The sequence below is a fragment of the Verticillium alfalfae genome, genomic scaffold (genome assembly GCF_000150825.1).
Source record: "Verticillium alfalfae VaMs.102 supercont1.5 genomic scaffold, whole genome shotgun sequence".
Taxonomy (NCBI): Eukaryota; Fungi; Ascomycota; class Sordariomycetes; order Glomerellales; family Plectosphaerellaceae; genus Verticillium; species Verticillium alfalfae.
In genome coordinates this window covers 483,305-503,067 of record NW_003315034.1, presented here as the reverse complement: position 1 = coordinate 503,067, position 19,763 = coordinate 483,305, and the positions used below count along the sequence as shown (strand labels likewise).

Below are 19,763 nucleotides of genomic sequence, written 5' to 3'. Positions count from 1 at the left end.
AAGACAGAATGGCAAGACTGCGCGCGCACGCCGTGGGCAAGGACCGCAACAGCCTGTCGCGCAGGTGGCGGAGCCTCATGGCCCAAGGCGATGTCGGACTCAAGCCTACGCGCGCGAGTCGACGAGGCAAGCTCCACGGAACGTGGTGAGCGCACTTGTCGCTCCTTCTATCTATTGTATAATCTTCGGGCGCATGTGCCCATTTTTGTGTGTTTAAGCATGGCTGTGGATATGGCGTTTACATGGAGATATATGGCCCCTCGAGGCTTGGATTGGTACGGCATTGGGTCTGACATCGCGCCAGATGCGCTTGATTTTGGGAGGCTGCTAGAGAACCAGAACGTTGCGCGAACAATGCGACGCGAATTGAATCATCAACTTGATATCACTCATTGGCCCTTGCCTCACTGACCTGTGACTTAAATTCCTTTTCTTTACATCTTAATGTGCAAAGCACGACACGCGGTTTCACCTTGCGATCGACAACCTCAGCAGTTGTCTGTCGCACCTGGATGACCTCTATGAGCCAGCATCGACGCGATGCGACGCAATTGCGACAGGCACTAGATAATCGCCCAGTCAACAACCCTCATGCCCCCCCTCTCTCGGGGTCCCTCGTCGCGGGAATTTTCAGGGTCCCCCCTCAGACCCCGAAACCCAGCGTCCAGGCTGGCACAAGGAGGGGGAAAAACCCAGTGGCCGGTTGTGCGAGGCCTTTGCACAAAACGAAGTGGCTGGGGTTCTGAGACACACAGATTTCGCTTCCGTTTCCGCAAACGGAGGAGGGGGGGGAGGGCGAGGGAAGAAACTCTTTGTTGGATATCTCCCAAACGGCGCACAGGCCCCTCCCAGGCGCCCCAGCGACCCCAGCCACTGCACAGAATTCCAGCACAAGGCCCTTGTCTGCACAAGCAGGCGGCTCGTGGAGTGAGCCGTCCCTCAATTCAAACAGACCAGCATCTGGATTCGGCTGCTTCCCACTGTGCCGCACCTGGCATTCCTTCTGTGCCTGAGACCCGAGACAAACAGGAGAATTCTGCACACCAGAAGGACCGGCGAGAACGTGGCCGCGAACGGCGCTGCCCATGTGCTGTAGGGGAAGAAAGGATGGATGTCCCCTGGAGGGGGGAAGCGCTGGAATGCTCACCGTCCAGTGGGCGGCCCATCCCCTTGGCGCGCTCGGGCCGTGCCTGCGGCGGGGGACGGGTAGAGGGTTCGGAAAGGGCTCACTTTCTCATATGCCGGCAAGCTGGCATGTACGGCTTTCCAGGCTGAGCCTGGCTCCCGTTCTGGCGCGAACTCCGCTCATTGACTTTGGGATTGCAGTGGAAGACACCATCATGGGAATGGGCGCTGAAGCACAGGCACTGGTGCAAAGCTTGTTCCTGTCAAGACGCGGCACTTGGGCATGCCTTGCTGTTACGTATCAATCAACTTGGCGGCAGTGACCTAGCAAGCGAATCGCTGAGGTGGCTAGCCTTTCCGCGTTCACCAATCGGGGACGGCGTTGTCACTGAACTTTCCAATCATTCGATTACTTGTCGTAGGAAACGAGCTCTCCAATGCCGTACTGTATATTGCTTCATGTCTAAGTTCTAAGTCGTCGGCGTTTTGGTTGGGCCCCAGGTGCCCCGTCTGCATGATTTCACCAACGGTAATACTGACCAAACAACCACCTCGAACCTTGAATGAACGGAAACGTCTTGAAAATAATCATATCGTAACAGCCCTTCAGGTCCCAGAATATCAATGCCTAGAAAGTGCATCGTAGGTTTTGCATCTGTGTGTTGCGCCTCGATACTCTCGAGAAACTGTCATTTGGTGTGGGGATCCAGTGTGCCTATCACCATTCTCGTTGCTATTCCAACAACTCGCTCGAGAATTTGTGGCCCATCCGTGGGCCTCCAGAAATAATTTTCTGCCTTGACCTTGATGACGGACCTGGCATCTGATTCTCCCAGGGCCCGTGATCTCAGCCCGTTTAGCGGCCGAGTAGTTTCCATCGTCTGTCTACCTGAATGCATTTGAGAGACTGGTGCTACTAGTTTCAGAACTGAGGATCCCCTTTGTTAGGGGTTGTCACCTCGAAGACCTTTCTAGTTCACTTCTTCTCGTCCTGGTGCTAGTTTAGCAGGCACAGCTGTTGGGACGGGTGCCTCCTCTCGGCTCTAAAGCCTCTGAAGCGAACGCGTGGACACTGTCAATCGTGGGAAGGTCAAGCCATGGATTGCATTAGGTGGCTCGAGGCTTTCGACTTCAGGCAAGGGACCACGTAAGAGTCGAATACTCGAAAGACCTCATTGACAGAGAGTGACATATCCAGAGTGACCACTTCTCATCATGACTGCCAATGCTAAATCCAGTCACCGATCACGGGCAAACTAGGGTCAATTTGGGAAGAATTGTAGTCATAACTCTAGGTTGTATTACGGACATTCATTCTGTCTCGCATTAGTCGGGATCACAGATAGTCTTGAGCCAATATCACTGCGCTTAAGAGAATGGATTTGCGTTTCAGTCTTAGTTCGATAATGTTATGAGCAGTATCTTCATCTCAAACGACCAATAACCAGCATTCATGTATCATTCAGTGTCGCTGTCGTCAAAAAGCAAGGTCTCCAAGTCAACATATCAAAGTCGGAGCAACGAGCTCAGTCATCTTCATCACCGCCGTAATGTTCCTCGTAAGCCTCCTCATAAGCCTCACGTGCCTCCTCAGCAGCCTCATGATCGCTGCTACTGGCGTCCGAGTCGGCGGCGGCGGCCAGAGCCTCTTCATACTCGGCACGGGCATCAGCAACCTCCTCGCGATCACTAGAATCGACAGAGTTTCCGTCGGCATCCGTGGCGCCAAGAACAGGGGGAGGGCCGTCCTCAAAGGCGGGCTCATCAGCCTGAGGGGGCGGTGCGTAGTAGTTCTGCTCGGGAGGCGGGGCGTAGTAGGCTTGCTCCGGAGGGGGCGCGGCGGCCGCAGCAGCCTGCTGCTGTTGAGCCTCGTCATCCGAGTCATCTTCACGCAAGTTAGCAACAGGCTCTCCATCTAACGCAGGGAATTCGACTCACTCATGGCATTAGCAATCAGAGCACCGCCGACGGCGCCAACAGCGAGTCCACCGGCTGCACCTAGGAGCATGCCACTGCTACTCTTCTTTTGCTCGGTGCCGTGACCATTGTAGGGGTCGCTCCCGTAGGCCCGAGCCTGGTCGTGTCCGGGCCTGGGCCGTAACCAAGGCTGGCCGTAACCAGGCTGACATAGGCGAAGGGGGCTCCATAGCCGCCGGTTTGGCCGTAGGGGAGAAAGGATCTCCATAACCTCCAGGGGGCCGGGGAATCGTAGCCCGAGCCGGGGGGTAGACTTGCTTGCCCGTAGTAGCTACCACCGTGACCACCAGGGGCGGGAGAACCGAACGCTCTAGTGCCGGAATGCTCTTCGCCTGGGCGGGGGCCAACCGGAGGTGCTGAAGGCGGAGGCGGAGCAGGGTGCTCCCATTGCGAGCGGCCCGTGTTGTGGTCAACGTAAAACCAACGCTGGTACTGGGCGTTCCACTGGGCAACCCAGCCGGGAGGCACGGAGGGCGCAGCCATGGGAGGTGGGCCGTCGGGAGCCGGAGCGGGGGAGGGCTGGGACTCGGAAGCGGGGTTCGGGGCGTAGCTGCCGTGGCCGTTGCTGTAGCCGGAATCGGTATGTTGGGGCTGTGCAGCCTGAGAGGGGTAGTAGCTGCGAGTATCTGTGAAAGCGGATTGGAGGACCACCGCACGATGCGGCGAACCCCCAGCGGACGTCAGCAAGTCTATTCGAACGACAATACGGCGGTAGAGAGGCAAACGGCGGTCTAACAATCGAAACGAGACAAAAGTACGCTCAGTGTCCTGTGTACGTCCCCGGTGCTCGTGTGGGGATGATGAGCGGCTTCTGCCAAGCAGTAGTTTGCCCCATCGCGAGGGACATCGACCCAACGGACCGAGGCGGATGTTTCTAATGATAGGACAGAAAGACGAGGAAACAGTAAAATCTTAAGAAATATAAACAAGCTCAAGGCAGTAGCAGAAAGGCTAAGGAGCTCATAGGCGGAATGTTGAGAGATGCTTGTCTTGGGGTCAGGCACGTACCACTGGACTGGTGCTGAGGAGCGGGTGACTCTTCGGGCTTCTTCTCGTCCTTCTTGTCATCGGAAAAAGAGGTCTTGAGGTCCTCAAACTCCTTGGTGAGCTTCTTGAAGAAAGACATCTTTGGTACTGGTGTCTAAGATCTTGGCTCTTTGCCTAGGTTGCGAAAGTTGTCGATGAGGGTCAAGTCTTGGTCCGGGTGTGTCGGTGAGAGACTTGGTGGTCTTGGAGGGCTTGGGTGCTTGTACGTATGCTTGAATGCAACCTGGTTGAATGCGGGAAGTCCCGAGGTGACGACTGAAGGCTCACCAGACAGTCGAACGAACGCGGGGTTTGCTGGCCTTACGTAGAGCTCACAGCAGATGTGCTTCGGTTGCGATGGGAGCCGAGAAAGAAATCCTGGGGAAACAGCTTTGGATGCTTGGGAATGCCGAGCTTCAGACCAGACAAAGGGTGAGGGAATTCTGATTTTTGTAGCCGAGCAGCAGGAGAAAACAATGCGAGCAGAATTGGGAGGCAGCCGAGAGATTCGATCGCACAAGAGGCCACAAGGTGGGAGGGTAGGAGGGCAGGAAGGGGCGGGCAATTTGCAGAGGCAGGACCCCTCTTGCTACATTGGGCAGATGACGAGGGGCGGCAGCGAAAACTGGTGTGCGAGGCAGAGATTCAAAATGAGGGGTTCAACCCACGCAGCAAAAGATCCCCGTGTTCGGGTAAGAGTTGCATATTGATGGTAGTCGTGACTGCCCTCCATGACATGCTGCTCATGCCATTTACTCATGCCACGCTGCTGCTGTTACTGCTGCTGCAGCCGCTGGATGTTGCTGTCCGCGCCAAGCCTGGCCCTGTGCTGCAGGTGTGATTCACTGGCACCCATCCAATTCATCCCACCCCAGTACCACTCAGACATCCTTCCCTATCTTGCTTCCTGCCAGTACCTTACTGTATGCACATCATGTGTGCTCTCGAGGCGCATTCGCCATCAGAATCGTACCGGCAGGTAAAGCGAATTTCTTCATGAGCAACGTGGCTTGTCGTCCTCGATTGACTGCCTCTGGCTGCCTCTGGCTGCCTCCCGCTGAAGCCCCCTGCGACCTCCATCCACCGCAGGAATGAGAGTATGGTCCGCCATCAAGTCGCATCCCGGGGCCAAGACTTTGACTAACGACATCTTGCTTTTGAACCGAATGTCCGAGTTACATGCCGAAATTGAAACTCCCCAAGCATTTGCCAGCTCAACCTGACCTGGCACATGAACACTACTGGCGGGCACTAGCAACCGCCCGCCGTCCCATCGCTCCCTCCCGTCTTCCCGCGTGCTTCTCTCAAACACGTTGATCAAGCGACCGCCGAATGCAAAGCGTGAAGCGACCACCAGACGACGAAACAACCAAGGAACCTAGGTAGCCTGTCAGCAACGCCCAGCAAGGCGCGACGGAGCACTGCAATGGGCCCTGGAACTTGGAACCCCCGGCTGGTGGAGCCTTGAGGCTCTGGGCATCGCTTCAGGCGAGCTTTCCATTTGCTACGATACCCCTGCATCGTAGGCTGCCGAGTGTACTGGCGGCAGACAATCTAACGCTTTTGGTAGTGTACACGTACGCCTGCCAAGACGACTGCCGGCAACCCTTTCCACCGGTCCTACCACTGGACCCTGAGAAAAAGACCCCCCAAGGCCGAATAGTAACCACTGACGCGCCATACCGAGTCATCCATGTCGGCCCTGTGACTCGCCAGTGGTGTGAAGAACACCCTTTTCAACATTGATTTTGACCCCCCTTCCCCAGTTATGCCGCGCAACGCGACTCAAACCCGAGAGACACAACGGCGGCCCCCCCGAGCACTGATCGACTTCTGATACGATACGGGTAGGGTGGTTAGGTTTGCTCTCTGGCATTTTTCTGCTTTTCTTCCTCATGGTCCGTTCCAATCCATCTCATCTTTGGACTTTCATCTCTCCTCTCGTTGACATCTCTCTCAAACGCCTTCTACCGCATACGATCCTGAACCGAGACGCTCCCCTGCCCGATACCTTTCCCATCCAGAACATCAAGCATTTCAGCCAGCCATGTCGTACCAGCAGCAGTATGTTTGTGCTTGTTCCCTGACCCCTAGCTTCTTCTCCTGCCTTAGTTGGCGATCCACCAATCCCCGTTCTTTCGCGCATGCGCTTCGATCTCGTTCCCAACAAACGCCCCCTCGAACAGTCATGCCATACTCCTCTGCTCGGATGGAGAGGAAGACTCACCGCTGACGATCTTATCACAGAGGCTACTACGGAGCCCCCCCTCCTCAGGGCGGCTACCCTCCCCCTGAGGCTACCAGCAGGGCTACCCTCTCCCGGCAGCCCGTAAGTTTTCTGATGCATACGATCACGCAGTCATGACACTCGTCTGTCCTGCAGATGTATTACCCCCCTCAGGGCCACGCTCCCCCGCCACCTCCTCCCCAGCAGGAGGAGAAGAGCCACGGCTGCCTCTACACCTGGTAATCCTCCGAACGAAGTTTCAATCCGGATCAAACACTGACTTGCCTCAGTATTGCCACGCTCTGCTGCTGCTGGCTCTGCGGCGAAACGTGCTCTTGCTGTCTAGACTGTCTTGATTGCTGCGACTGCTGTTAAACCCCAGGATTGAAACTACAGCGAACTTTTGACGGCCGATCTGTGTGAGGACAGCTGAGACTGACTAATTCCCTTTTTATTTCAACTTTTTGTGTTGCGGGACACAACGGACGGAGAGCTGCACAATGCGCTGGGGCCAAGAAGGAGCAAAGCAATACTTGGTCGATTGCTGCTCCGATTCTGATATCCTGCTGAACACTTTTCAAACATGGCAACTGAGGCGTTTTTTCGCATCAACATTTAGTCGGATCACTTACAACTACCGACACTCGACGACTCTCTGTCAAATATAGTTTCCTTGCGTATAATTCCACCACTACTACGGTGGGAGACGGAGAATATAGGACGAATCAACCATAATCACGTGCAGTCAAGGTTTTGTTGTGAGAACAAAAGATGAAAGGGATGACCATGGCTCCGGCTGACACATGTCGAAGTCAGTGCGGCAAGGAGATTTGTTGCCGACGACGAATTGCTTTCTCCAGCCCGTTCCAGCGTTTCCTCATTTCTTAGGCGCCATGAGCTGAACAAATTCATGATCTGCGAATGGAGGGTCAGCAGCCATCTTTCGAAGGCAAAGGCCATGGCGAAACTTACAGTCGATGGAGCCGTTGCCATCAAGGTCGGCATGCTTGACCATTTCGTCAATCTCGTCATCGGTATGCTTCTGGCCCAGCGAGATGAGCACGGAGCGCAGCTCACTGGAGGAGACAGAACCGCTTCCATCCTTGTCGAAGACTTCAAAAGCTGCGACGAGTTCGTTTTCCGTACTACCGACGGGGCGAGCTGGAGCAGCCATGATCTCGAGGAATTCTGGCGCAGGAGGCACATGTTAGATGAGACATGGTGAGACCAAGATGGGGCAGCTGACCGTCAAAATCGATACGGCCATCACCGTCCGTGTCAATCTCCTTGATCATCTCCTTAACCTCTTCAAGACTTGGCTTAAGACCGAGCGACTTCATCGCAATTTGCAGCTCGCTCGGACTGATGTCGCCTGAAAGCGTCATGTTTTGTTAGTGTACATGAACACTGCTGTGCATGTGACTGGCGCCAGCTAAAGCAGGGACCGTTGCGACGTTGCGAGGCTGGGACATGGTGACTAGTGTGGGACGACATACCTGTGCCATCGCGATCCTAGGTGGGTGGGCTCATGTCAGCTTGGAGGGAAAGCTAACTCAAGAAATCTGCACTACTACATACGAAGATCTTGAAGACCTCTTTGAGGTCGGTGTATTGCTCTTGGGTGAGGTTAGTGACGGCGGTGGAAGGCTATGAACAAGCGGGGTTAGCAACGTGGTGAGCTTCGGCGCTTGGGACAGCTGGGCGCGGGCAAGGAGGGGGCAAGGGGCGCACGCGCGCCCCCCCGAGGCGGCAGTCGGCGCCAGACAACGAACCATGATTCCCTGTGATGACACCGAGCGGCGCTTGGACAAGGATGGGAGACGGCTTCCAAGAGTGCAGGTATTGTCTGGAGTTGGCGGGATCCGACCTGGGAGGGATAATCGTGCAGGATCATTGGGTATGGTATGGTGTGGGTGTGCCTGGTTTGGTTGTTGTTGGAGGACAGCTGAGCGCGCGATTTCTCCGTTGGCTTAGCGTCGAGATGCTGGGGGGAGGTCCCATCCCGCTCGCCCCTCCCGCCCCTCCCTTCCCTCGTGGCCCCTCACTCCAATGCGATGCGCGAGCTTTGCCCGTCGTTGCAGGCTTGTGATAGGCAGGCTGGCGGCGGTGCTCAATCCCAACTCTTCCTTCACCACTCAGCCCAGCCCTATGTGCAACCCGTTGGCCGAAGGATGGCGGCATGGGGGCAGATAAGTCGGATGCGGCGGCGATTCTCAGACCGGAGTGGTGGTGCATGTATCCTCAAAGCTATGTGTTCGTGCCGAGGAAAGGCTGGTAAATGGAGGCATTCTGGACAATTGTGGGATCGCGCTTGCATGCAGGCATACGCGGCCTCACCACCACAAAGGTCCAGACAGTTTCGAGACGGACCTCCTCTTGATAATTCCCGACCCGCCACAGAATCGCAATCTGATGAGAGTGGTAGGCTGCCTCTGATCTCACCAGATGGGGCAAGTAACTTTGCTTGAAAGCACCCCCCCTCGGCCAACCTCCGTTCGGGCTGAGATTTGAACCCAGGGGGAGGGGGAACGCCTCGTCTAGGTTTGGCTTGTCAGGTGTAAATGACCCGAAGTGCGCCTTGCCAGCACAGTCGCCGGCTCCTTCCATCATCCCACGCCCATTCTAAGGTACTTTGCCTTGTTGGTAGCTACCTACCTAAGCTTGCGAAGGTACCTACGGCCAGCCAGGCGGACAACCCCTCCAAGGGTCCTTGCCCCCGAATCCCTGCCCGACGTTCCGTTGCCCTTGCCCACGCCGGTCACAGCTCTTTCCCACGCCAGCTCAGCGCGCGCCAGTTCCAGTTCCAGGTCCAGGGCCCCGCATCCTCGACGGAGGGGTACGACAGCTCTGTTGCGCTGTTGCTTGTCAGACGACCAGAGCCCCCCTGCCTCATCACCATTCCACCCCTCCCAGGCCTCCGACTCTCCCGTCTACGACCCCTCCTATCATCACCAGGACAATCTCCTCGAACAAACCTTGACATCCCCCTTTCCTGCTGCTTTGCCCCTCACTCACGCCGCCTTTGCTTGTGTCTAGGAAGCTTGTTTGACTAGGACTTGGCAGACACTTGTGCATCCCAGCTGGCAAGCTCTCAGCCACCTAGCTCCCCTCCTTCTCGTGTCGAACGCCTCGTCTCCGCCGCTCCACCTCACACTGGACACATCACCTCTGGTATCACAACACGTGAGTTCCGACCACCCATCCAGCACCTGGCCAGATTGGTCCTGGACACGCCTATTCCAACGATCGGCGTCCATCAAAGCAGGCCCCTTTACCTACAGTGCTCATCTCGCGAGACAGCAGTGAAGTCCTTCGGAACTCACATTACGGCGTCCCACCAACAGCACTCGTTCACACACCTACATCATGTCCTACGGGTATCCTGGCCAGGGAGGCTACGGCGCCAACCACGGCGGTTACGGTGGCGGCGGAGGCTATGATGCACCTCCCGGCCCGCCGCCTCCCCGCCGCTACCACCAAGATGAGTACGACGCTCCTCCGGGGCCACCGCCTTCCCGTCCCAGCTATGGCCGGGACGACTATGGTGCTCCGCCAGGACCCCCACCACCTCAGAGTTATGGCGGACGCGATTACCACCGTCCGCCCCCCGGCCCACCTCCTCCTGAAGCGAACTATGCTGCTCCTCCCGGGCCGCCACCCTCGAGCGGGGACTACCGTCCTCCCTCTGGTCCTCCCGGCGGGCGAAACTACGGATATGGCCAGGCGCCCCCTGACGCCTACCCAGACCGCGCCTACACTCGCCAGTACAGCCCGCCCAACTACCCTCCTCCCTCGGGTCTCGATGTCTACGGCTATCCTGTGAACAGGCCCGACAGCAACAGGCCTCGTAGGTCGAGTTCTCCCAGCAACCCATCATGTCCCTACTGACTTTGTCCAGACATGCCTACCGTCAACTCCAACTCATACCTACATGGCAACCGGTCAGCCCCGCCACCTCCGCCGTCTGGTATCCAGCAGTTCGGCCACGGTGCACCAGAGGGCTATGGCTTCCAGTACTCTACCTGCACGGGTAAAAGGAAGGCTCTGCTCATCGGCATCAACTACTTCAACCAGGACGGTGAGCTGCGAGGCTGCATCAATGATGTGAAGAACATCTCGGCATTCCTCACTGAGCGCTACGGTTACAAGAAGGAGGATATGGTGATCCTCACAGATGACCAGACTAATCCTGTTGGCCAGCCTACCAAGGACAACATACTGCGGGCTATGCACTGGCTCGTCCAGGGCGCGCAGCCCAACGATTCCCTGTTCTTCCACTACTCAGGTAGGGCTTCGCCACGGAGATTACAAACCCGCCGACACTGGCTAACGCGGCATAGGTCATGGCGGCTACACCGAAGATTTGGACGGTGATGAGGATGATGGCGTTGACGAGGTTATCTACCCTGTCGACCATAAGGAGGCCGGCCACATTGTTGACGACGAGATGCATCGGATCATGGTGAAGCCGCTCTTGCCCGGTGTGCGTCTGACCGCCATCTTCGACTCATGCCACTCCGGTACTGCTCTCGACCTGCCCTATGTGTACTCTACCAAGGGAGTCCTGAAGGAGCCTAATCTGGCCAAGGAAGCAGGACAGGGCCTGCTGAGCGCTGTGACGGCGTATGCTAGCGGCAACATGAGTGGAGTGTTCAGCTCGTTGATGGACTTTGGTAAGAAGGCCATGAATGGTGACGATGCGTACGAGCAAACAAAGCAGACTCGCACATCGCCTGCCGATGTCATCATGTGGTCCGGCAGCAAGGATGATCAGACTTCGTGAGTGTACTTCCTTTTCCAAGGAGACTCTTCTCAGGGCCGGCTTTGTACTGACAACCAGCACAGCGCCGACGCCACGATCGCCAACAAGGCCACTGGCGCCATGTCACACGCCTTCATTTCCGCCCTCAAAGCCAACCCGCAGCAAAGCTACGTTGAGCTGCTCAACAGCATCAGAGAGATCCTAGAGGGCTCGTACAGTCAGCTGCCGCAGCTTTCGAGCAGTCACCCTATGGGTACGTTATTTCGAAGTGTCATTTGCCGTTTCCTTCATACTAACCCTATGCGCCAGACACGAACCTTTTGTTCGTTATGTAAGCGCCCTTTATGTAGCCTGCCAGGGGGGTGGGCGACAGTCGGTGATCAATTGCTCTGGGGCTGGCCGTATGTGGGTGGATGACGATGGGTGGGTAGAAAAGATTCGTGAAGAATTCCAAGACAAGTTCATTGCCGTTGCTTGTGCGTAATCATGTATGCAACTTGAACGGAGGGGTAAATGTGACACCCAAATCTTATGTCACGTACCCTGGGCCGTTGGATTGAAACCAACAGAGCGGTACATCAAAACGACAAGTTCATGTGAAACCTATATATATGGGGCTCTCAAGTTCACGTGCGAGACTGCATGATCTGGCCCAGGTGCAGAGTCTAGACATCACGGGTATCGGGAGGAAGCGCTCTTGTGAGCATGTCTTGTGAGGAGAATTGCAGACATTATGATTAAGAATTTCGTCTTATGATAGAACAATCCCACGAATTGCAGCGTCGTCTAGGCCCGACGCGTCGTGTTCTCCCAATAGTTCAAAGGCTGCCCCAGCACAGTGCACTTGTCGGCCTCTCCAAAGGGAGCCATGTGGCTGTCTGCCTCGAGGATCATCCACTCGGGCGCGTCCGGATCGACCTCGCTCCACTCGCCGCTCTTCTTCACCCCGGCCAGCGTCGAGTCATACCCCCTAGCAGCAAGGAACGACTCGGCCGGGTTCGGGTCCCCGCTCCTGACGAAGGACGCCCAGTAGTCCAGCACAAGGCGGCTGAAGTCCTGGTCGCGGCCATCGCGGTCGCCGAGGCCCACGCGCCTGTAGTTGCCAAACATGGTCAGCTGCGAGCCGCCGTGGCAGCGGAAGTACTCCTGGCTCGGGTCGCCGAGCGGGTGCCCCGGTGTGACGGCGGCGCTGCACTCGTTTGTTGTGTACGTCGTCGGGCTGTAGGTGCGGTAAAAGTTAAAGGCGTACGTCTTGGCGAAGGCGCCGTTCTTGGTGCCCGCGTAGGCCGTGGCGCGGTCGAGGCACGTGAACCAGTTGAGTGTCAGGATCTCGGTCGTGGCGTTGAACAGTTGCTCGCCCGTCGAGGAGGGGTCCACGCCCCACAGCGGCAGGTTGGCGAGGATGGCGTCTGGATCGATGCCAAGGACGCTGCGGGCGGCGTACAGAAGGCCCGTCCAGGTTGGGAAGTCGAGCGTCGACCAGTCAATTTGTAGCAGCGGAATGAAGATGGCAGCCTCGTCGCGCGTGACACCGGTTAGGACGGGAACATCCCTCGCGTAGCGGGGGCCGGATCCGTCGAGGGCGAGGAACGGCGCGCGGAGGATCTTGCCGTCAATGACGGGGGCGTTCGCCGTCACAGGAAGGTTCGCCAGCTGCTGGGCCGGCACGTTGCGGAGGCAGGCCACCTCGTCCTTTGTGCCGTTGCAGCTGACGGCTTCCAAGATAGGCTGTGTGAAGGTTTTGTATGATTCGTCCACGGTGGCAAACTTTGCAGTAACCTGGAAAATGCCACCTTGGCCATCTGACTGCAAGAGAGCGCCGGCATATAGGCCGCGGGCTTCGGGGGACGTGAGAAGGTTGCGGACGGACATGGCGCCCGCCGACTCGCCCGAGATGGTCACCCGATCGGGATCGCCACCGAAGGCGGCGATGTTCTCAGCGACCCATTTCAGAGCACTGATCTGGTCGCCCAGGGCAACGTTTCCCTTGTGAATGCCGTCGTTGAACGCAATCATGCCAGTGTTGCCGAGTCTGTAGTTGATCGACACGGCAACGATATCGCCTCGCGATGCAATGTTGGTGAGATCGAGATTTCCATTCTTGCCCGAGCCTTCGACGTAACCTCCTCCATGGATGTAGACCAACACGGGCTTCAACGCCGGCTTGGCCTGGGTTCTCCCGCCAGTCGACGCAGGCAGAGATGGAGTCCAGATATTCAGGAAAAGGCAGTCGTCGCTCGACCCGGGGGCATTATGCTGGAGGCAGTCGGCTCCTGCTGTCAGGGCCGAGACGGAACCCTTCGGGCGAAGCGTGGTCGAGTAATCGAACCTCTGCGGCATCGGCGCGTATCTCACACCGCGAAACTTCCATGTGTAGAAGTCTCGATATCCGGTAAACTGCGCTTCCCCGACCTTTTGGGTGACTTGGAAGCTCGATGATGTATCGTCAGCCGTGGCGCTCGATACCGGCGCGCTCTGGCTACAAAGCACAGGCAGACGATCAGAGCACTTTTGACGGTGCAGTGAGCCGTCGGTGTCAATTGCACGACATTTGCAGCCGTCTCCGCTTGCGATCCAGAACTTGGCGTTCGAAGGGTAGTTCTTCTGATAGACTTCATATGCCAGGGATGTCTTGAGGCTGGCGAAGGACAACTCTTCGCCCTCGCCAGACCAGAGAGCCTCGCTGAGTTGACCGCATGCCTTCAAAGCAGATGCTTGGTCCTGAACACGGTCGATCAGGACGGCACCCGACCCTGGCGAGGGCTCATCTGTGACATGTCAGGCCTGCATCGTCGATTTCAATCTCTAGGACCGCGTTGCATAGACTTACTCTCCAGGTCGTTGTGTGCGAGAATGGTGAGTCTACCTCGCGCGGATCCTGCCTTCGACGGCGGCTCCGCGGCCACAGCATGTCTCAAGGCGAGACCGAACACAAATGCGTTGAGCTTGACCATCTTCGTGTCGAGCTTCCCAAGAGTCAATAAGGCAAAAGGAATGCGATGCAGGAAAACATGCTGCTGCTTCTCCAGACAGAGCTCGGGCATGTGGCATGCGGCAAGCTACATATATACGGCGCGCATGTCAATTTTCGGACCCAGGCAGCTGACAATCAGCCTACGAGCGCCGAACTTAGCTTGAGGCCTTTGGATCCCGTTACCGTAGCGCTGGCGAGCATCGTGAGGCACAGCGCCACATGGCGGAGGCACAGCGGTTGCCGAATCCCGCACTTCTGGCTCGGTCGGGTGAAGCGTAGGAACTGGAGTGCAGGGCTTCCCCCAGCTCGAACAAAAGTTCCAGTGGGCCTGTTCCTGAGCACGAAGGCCTGTCTTCGTAGCATAGCACTACTGGCTGGATTTCGTCAGGCTCGTGGCCTGCCCTTTCAGTCGGCACCGGAGTCTGGGCCGTTTGCCATTCAGCCTATTGTGCTCAGTCAGTCAGGTGCCATGAAAGCGATTTAGCGGAAGACGAGTTGCCAAGGCAGCTTTCGCATTCGGCGTTTCTCGCATTCGGGATGCCCCTCGCTTTGTCTTCTAACTCAATCCATGAACGTGCTTACTTCTTTTCGTCATTCGCGACTGATTCATCGGTCATCGATGCCGTTCGCCCGCATCAAGCCTGCGAGTGTGAAGAGGTCCGACGGCAACCAGTCAAATGTCTTCAAGAAGGGGCACAGACGGTAACGAAGCCGTAAGATGGCATCTTATGGATCATTCGACAGGCGGAAGGTGACCTGCAGAGGCTTCTGATAACGCCGCTCAGGATTGATCATCAATTCGGTTAGGTAGTGCCTCCGTTCATCTGGGCAACTTGCAAGGTGCTGGCATGTTGCAAGTTCGCCTTCGCGCTGCTCCCTCTTAAACTCTTTGGCTTGAATAGTTGTGTCCCCGAGATGCGGAATCTCAGTATCTACAGCGTCTGCGGATCTGACAGCTCGTGAGCGGCGTCGTATTCTCAACGTACGATCTCATTCAAGAAGTTGAAGATGCTGTCGCATATTTCTTGATGTCGCAGTAAAAGCAAGAAGCACTTCGAAGGCACCCGAAGGATGTCACGAGCTTCCAAGACCTGGGTGTTTTTAATGTAGTCCAAGAACCACACGGTCTCACAAAAGTGCGATGTGCTGAGGATGTTTCTCATTGCTCACCTGTCCTTTGGGACGCCTCCTGAGCTGAGGACCCTACTCTATATCTCGATATTCCAGTCTCCAACGACCAGGAAGAGACACCGAACCCTCACAACTCGAGCGCGTGGAATGCTGCTTGTATTGTGACTCCGCTCGAGGTGTTGGCGTTGCCTTGCTAGAGCTTGGAGATCTGGCAAGACGGGCCGGATGCTCGGTATTCTGCCAACAGCCTTTGACAAGGCAGGCCACCATCTCCAAGTACAGGCGGTGGCCACATAACTGAAGCGTTCGATGGAGCACGAACATGAACAGGTTCGTACGGCCGATGGAACCCTCAGGGCCGACCTGTCGAGCTTCAGTCCAGTCCATGGCGTAGCCAGGCATGTAGAGAACTGAACTCGTGTTCCATGTCCCGTTGCCCGACTTAGATCCTGCCATTCAACCTTGCAGCAGTGAAGAAAGCCGCTCACTGTGTTGGCAGCCGTCGGACTGGATCGTCTCATCCAATTCCAAGGAGCCTGCAAGTGCATCCAGAGCACGACTTCCTCGAATGACATTGCATAAATCTGAAGGACCCCAAGGAGATCCTGTCCCAGGTGGTGGCGAGCCGTGGCTTGGGCTCCGTCCTTGCCAGGGCATGTGGACACTTTTGTGAACCAGCGGCCACCGCGATCGTGTGGTCAAGTGACAGTGAGCGCGAGGCGGATACCATTCCTGAAGGGCAAGATGTCCGAGATGAACGGCGGGAGTATTCATGAGAGCGGTGATAAGCACGGCTATTCCAATATGGTGTCACAAAGTGATCAGGTACTGATTGAACCAGCATCGTCGACGCTGCCATGCCTCAGCACAGAAGGACATGTGAGTCCAGATGGACACACAGCTTTATCGATAAGGCGATCAGGGTGGGGTTCCTAACGAACGACAGCAAGGTACGTACCTGGTACTCCTCCCCTCCTCCCCTCGTACGAAAGCGGGGTGGCAAGCTGGAAAAGGGTCCAGGCGGTGTGGGCGCGGCCTTTGGCAGTATTTTTTTTCTGCCTAACGAAACGAGACAGAAGCGGAAAACAGCCTGGGCTTTTGACCGACTCGCGCGATCCTGCTTTTCCTTCTCTATCTGCACCTGCAAATCGCTTCCGTTGCGACTCTCTGTTCCTCCCTTCTTTCAACCCGCCCGCCCTTCTCGAGTCCGTTCAAATTTTGTCCCCCTCTTGTCGCACACGCACACAACACACATATCATCATGGCTGCCGAGAGAATGGAGGTCGATCCCGAGACCAAGCTCAAGAGCATGGAGCACTCTGAGCAGCACTACTTCAAGAGGTATGTTTTTCTCGACCGCATCGCCGCCAGAGAAACTCTGCTGACACCTTTCCCAGTTACGACCACCATGGTATGTCAATCGAGGCTTCACGACCACACTGTTGCAGATGGACTAATATGGCTACGTCCTAAAAGGCATTCACGAGGAGATGCTGGTATGCACCCATGCGACTTACCCCTCCTTTTCGCCATGTCACTGACGATGACCCTCCGTACAGAAAGACGAGGTTCGCACCCGCTCTTACATGAACGCTATTGTTCAGAACAAGCACCTTTTCAAGGACAAGGTCGTCCTTGATGTTGGCTGCGGCACTGCCATTCTGTCCATGTAAGTTTGTGCCTACTCGATCGACCCCGCGCTCCCTGATCACACCCCATCAAAACCATCACCACGCAACATTTTTGCGACAAAGCTCTGACGAGAAATCTCACCACCAGGTTCGCCGCCAAGGCCGGCGCCAAGCACGTCATTGGTGTTGACATGTCGACCATCATCCACAAGGCCCGCGAGATCGTTGAGGTCAACGGCCTCTCTGACAAGATTACCCTCATCCAGGGCAAGATGGAGGAGGTCCAGCTCCCCTTCCCCAAGGTCGACATAATCATCTCCGAGTGGATGGGTTACTTCCTGCTGTACGAGAGCATGCTCGACACGGTCCTCTACGCTCGTGACACCTACCTGAACAAGGACGGCCTCATCTTCCCCGACAAGGCCACCATTTTCGCCGCCGGCATCGAGGACGGCGAGTACAAGGACGAGAAGATTGGCTGTGAGTAGTAGCGCTCCGCTTACAAGTTCGTCCTGTGCGAGCACCGCTAATTCTGGAATTCTCTCCGCAGTCTGGGACAACGTGTACGGCTTCAACTACTCCCCCCTCAAGGCCACGGCGCTGTCCGAGCCCCTGGTCGACACGGTCGAGGTCAAGGCCGTCGTGACGGAACCCGTGCCCATCCTGACACTGGATCTCTACAAGTGCCAGGTCTCCGACCTCGCCTTCAACACGACCTTCAAGCTGCCCGTGCGCCGCGACGACTTTGTGCACGCCGTCGTCGCCTGGTTCGACATTGACTTCACCGCCGCCCACAAGCCCATCCGCTTCTCCACGGGACCCCACACAAAGTACACCCACTGGAAGCAGACTGTCTTCTACCTCAAGGAAATGCTCACCGTCCAGCACGGCGAGGAGATTGACATGACCATTGACGTCAAGCCCAACGAGAAGAACCGCCGCGACCTCGACATCACCATCGACTACAAGCTCCAGACCTCGGACGCCACCCGCACCGCCCAGGGCGCCGCCGCCTACAAGATGTGCTAGAGCGCTGCCGCCCCCGGTTCAGCCGAACGACCGGCGCTGCTCTCTCGCTTTCTGCTCCCTGTCCCCTTCAGGTTTCATCGTCTGTAACTCTTTTTCCTCGTCTGCGTTTGCCTTTCAAAAAGCGTTGCGCACTGTACCGAGGGGGACCGGGAAGAGAACGACAGAGCAGCATTGCACGCCGCGTGCAGGAGGTTGTGCTCCCTCCCAGATCGAGTCAGGTTCAAATTCTTGTTTTTTTTTCATTTTCTTCCCGAACGAGTGCCACGCGGACGGAGGCTTACTTGCCTCCTCCCCCCTCACCCCCTCCGGACGAAACTGGCGCGGAAGGGAAAAGATGGGAGAACAAGACATTCTCTGCTGATTTTGCTCGGGTGTTGTGCCAGGCTGCGTAACCTGCGCCGGCTATGGAGGCATTGCATTCTCCCCAACGGAAAGGACATCGAGCGGGAAGACAGGGAGCGGATGGGAAGCGCAGCGGATGAGTGTGAGAATGTGATAGGTTATAGAGAAAAGAAAATTCTCAGGGTGTAGTCCCTGGGAAGAGGACGACGGACAGCACGGCTATGGGAGGCCAAACGTGCCACGGTCACGATTAATGATAGTCACATGTGCAGAGCATGCCGACGATAGATTTCTACAATAAATGCCGTTAAATAAAAGGCCGGTTCGTTTCGTGCCATTGAGTCATGTCAAAGGGGGCATCTGACTTGTTGGAGAGTGTGTATGTATTGTGCGTGGCCACACTATGTACAAGTCGTTCCTTCGCAAATGTTTGATCTATATCCGAAGAGCTTTATATCTCCAAATGGCTCACCATCCCGAAACGACACGCGTGTGCACCCGCAAACCTTTCGCCGGCGCGCCGTGACACCACCCTTGATCTCCAATTTCTTCTCGTCGTACTCGTCCCGGTTTGCGAGTCCAAACTCAAACGCCGATCCAGCCAGCTAGTATGCAGGCGACTCGCCTTAGCAAAGCCCTGCCCGATGCAGCTCCGCGGCCCGTGCAGGAACGTCATGTAAGCAAAGTTACTGCTGGCGCCACCGCTACCGGAGCCGGCGCCCAGCCACCTCTCGGGTCGGAAAGAGGAAGCGTCGGGGCCCCAGAGTGAGGCGTCTTTGTTGACGGACCACGGGCAGAGCATGATGCGTGTGCCCCGCGGGACGTGCACGCCGTCGACAGTGGTATCGCGGACGGCCTCACGCAGGGTCATGGGAACGGGTGCGTAGTAGCGTAGGACCTCGGCACAAACGGCGGAAAGATAGGGGAGGTGGTCAATATCGGGGGCCGAGACGGAAGTTCCAGTGTCGTTGGGGGAGGGTAGATTGCGGCGGACCTCGTCGCGGAGGCGAGACTGGACGTCAGGGTGCAGGCACAGCAGGTAGATGGCCCAGGTCATGGCCGACGCGGTCGTCTCGTGGCCGGCGGCGAGGAAGGTCATCATCTGGTCGACAAGGTTGTCGTCAGTGAAGGCGCCGCTCTCGAGAGCCACAGACAGTATGTCGGTGCTGCGAGTCTTGTTGGCTTTCTTCTCTTCGATGAGTTGACGGCAGGTGGCGCGAATGACGGCCGAGGCCTCAGCAATATCGCCGTTGCGTTTGAGAGGCAGAGCATTCACGATCGGTCCCGGCAGGAGGAGGCCCAGGACGGCGAGGATCTGGGCCTGTTTGTTGGGTTTGAACACGTACTCATACGTCTTAGTGAGAGGATTGTTAGGGTCTCGCACGGCACCAAAGTCGCGACCCAGGCCGGCGACGCCAATAATGTCGAGTGTGACGCGGGAGGCCCAGCCGCTGATCTCGACGACAGTGGAGCCTGTAGAATCCGGAGCGGCGGCAGTCTGGGAGACGTGCTCGGAGAGGGCGGCCACTTCCCTCACGG

The 19,763-nt window shown here is 56.8% G+C and overlaps 7 protein-coding genes across 7 annotated transcripts in view; 3 read left to right on the top strand and 4 right to left on the bottom strand.

Annotated features, from left to right (window-relative positions):
* Window positions 1-2,651: 2,651 nt before the first annotated feature.
* Window positions 2,652-4,718, bottom strand: VDBG_04471 (predicted protein; the record flags this gene model as incomplete). Its single annotated transcript, XM_003004819.1, has 4 exons — window positions 2,652-3,010; window positions 3,064-3,373; window positions 3,451-3,728; window positions 4,111-4,718. The coding sequence occupies 4 exons, from the start codon at window positions 4,226-4,228 to the stop codon at window positions 2,652-2,654; spliced, it is 1,065 nt and encodes a 354-aa protein (XP_003004865.1).
* A 1,341-nt stretch (window positions 4,719-6,059) lies between these two features.
* On the top strand, window positions 6,060-7,090 carry VDBG_04470 (hypothetical protein; the record flags this gene model as incomplete). The annotated part of the gene is made up of 4 exons (XM_003004818.1): window positions 6,060-6,192; window positions 6,376-6,457; window positions 6,512-6,594; window positions 6,646-7,090. The coding sequence occupies 4 exons, from the start codon at window positions 6,176-6,178 to the stop codon at window positions 6,728-6,730; spliced, it is 267 nt and encodes an 88-aa protein (XP_003004864.1).
* Window positions 6,901-8,130, bottom strand: VDBG_04469 (calmodulin; the record flags this gene model as incomplete). Its single annotated transcript, XM_003004817.1, has 6 exons — window positions 6,901-7,270; window positions 7,328-7,543; window positions 7,602-7,727; window positions 7,852-7,867; window positions 7,934-8,002; window positions 8,128-8,130. 6 exons carry the CDS (start codon window positions 8,128-8,130, stop codon window positions 7,233-7,235), a joined length of 468 nt encoding a protein of 155 aa, XP_003004863.1.
* A 1,591-nt stretch (window positions 8,131-9,721) lies between these two features.
* On the top strand, window positions 9,722-11,452 carry VDBG_04468 (metacaspase-1; the record flags this gene model as incomplete). Its single annotated transcript, XM_003004816.1, has 4 exons — window positions 9,722-10,202; window positions 10,696-11,134; window positions 11,201-11,370; window positions 11,427-11,452. The coding sequence occupies 4 exons, from the start codon at window positions 9,722-9,724 to the stop codon at window positions 11,450-11,452; spliced, it is 1,116 nt and encodes a 371-aa protein (XP_003004862.1).
* Window positions 11,453-11,903: 451 nt separating this feature from the next.
* On the bottom strand, window positions 11,904-14,071 carry VDBG_04467 (cAMP-regulated D2 protein; the record flags this gene model as incomplete). The annotated part of the gene is made up of 2 exons (XM_003004815.1): window positions 11,904-13,885; window positions 13,948-14,071. 2 exons carry the CDS (start codon window positions 14,069-14,071, stop codon window positions 11,904-11,906), a joined length of 2,106 nt encoding a protein of 701 aa, XP_003004861.1.
* Window positions 14,072-16,483: 2,412 nt separating this feature from the next.
* VDBG_04466 (HNRNP arginine N-methyltransferase) lies at window positions 16,484-17,882 on the top strand (the record flags this gene model as incomplete). The annotated part of the gene is made up of 6 exons (XM_003004814.1): window positions 16,484-16,563; window positions 16,620-16,633; window positions 16,699-16,718; window positions 16,782-16,891; window positions 17,002-17,333; window positions 17,404-17,882. 6 exons carry the CDS (start codon window positions 16,484-16,486, stop codon window positions 17,880-17,882), a joined length of 1,035 nt encoding a protein of 344 aa, XP_003004860.1.
* Window positions 17,883-18,675: 793 nt separating this feature from the next.
* Window positions 18,676-19,763, bottom strand: part of VDBG_04465 (cytochrome P450 2D20) — a gene marked incomplete at both ends in the record, with an annotated part of 1,755 nt that continues 667 nt past the window's right edge. Inside the window, one exon of the mRNA XM_003004813.1 lies at window positions 18,676-19,697. Coding sequence (XP_003004859.1) covers window positions 18,676-19,697 — 1,022 coding nt within the window. The remainder of the gene's footprint in view (window positions 19,698-19,763) is intronic.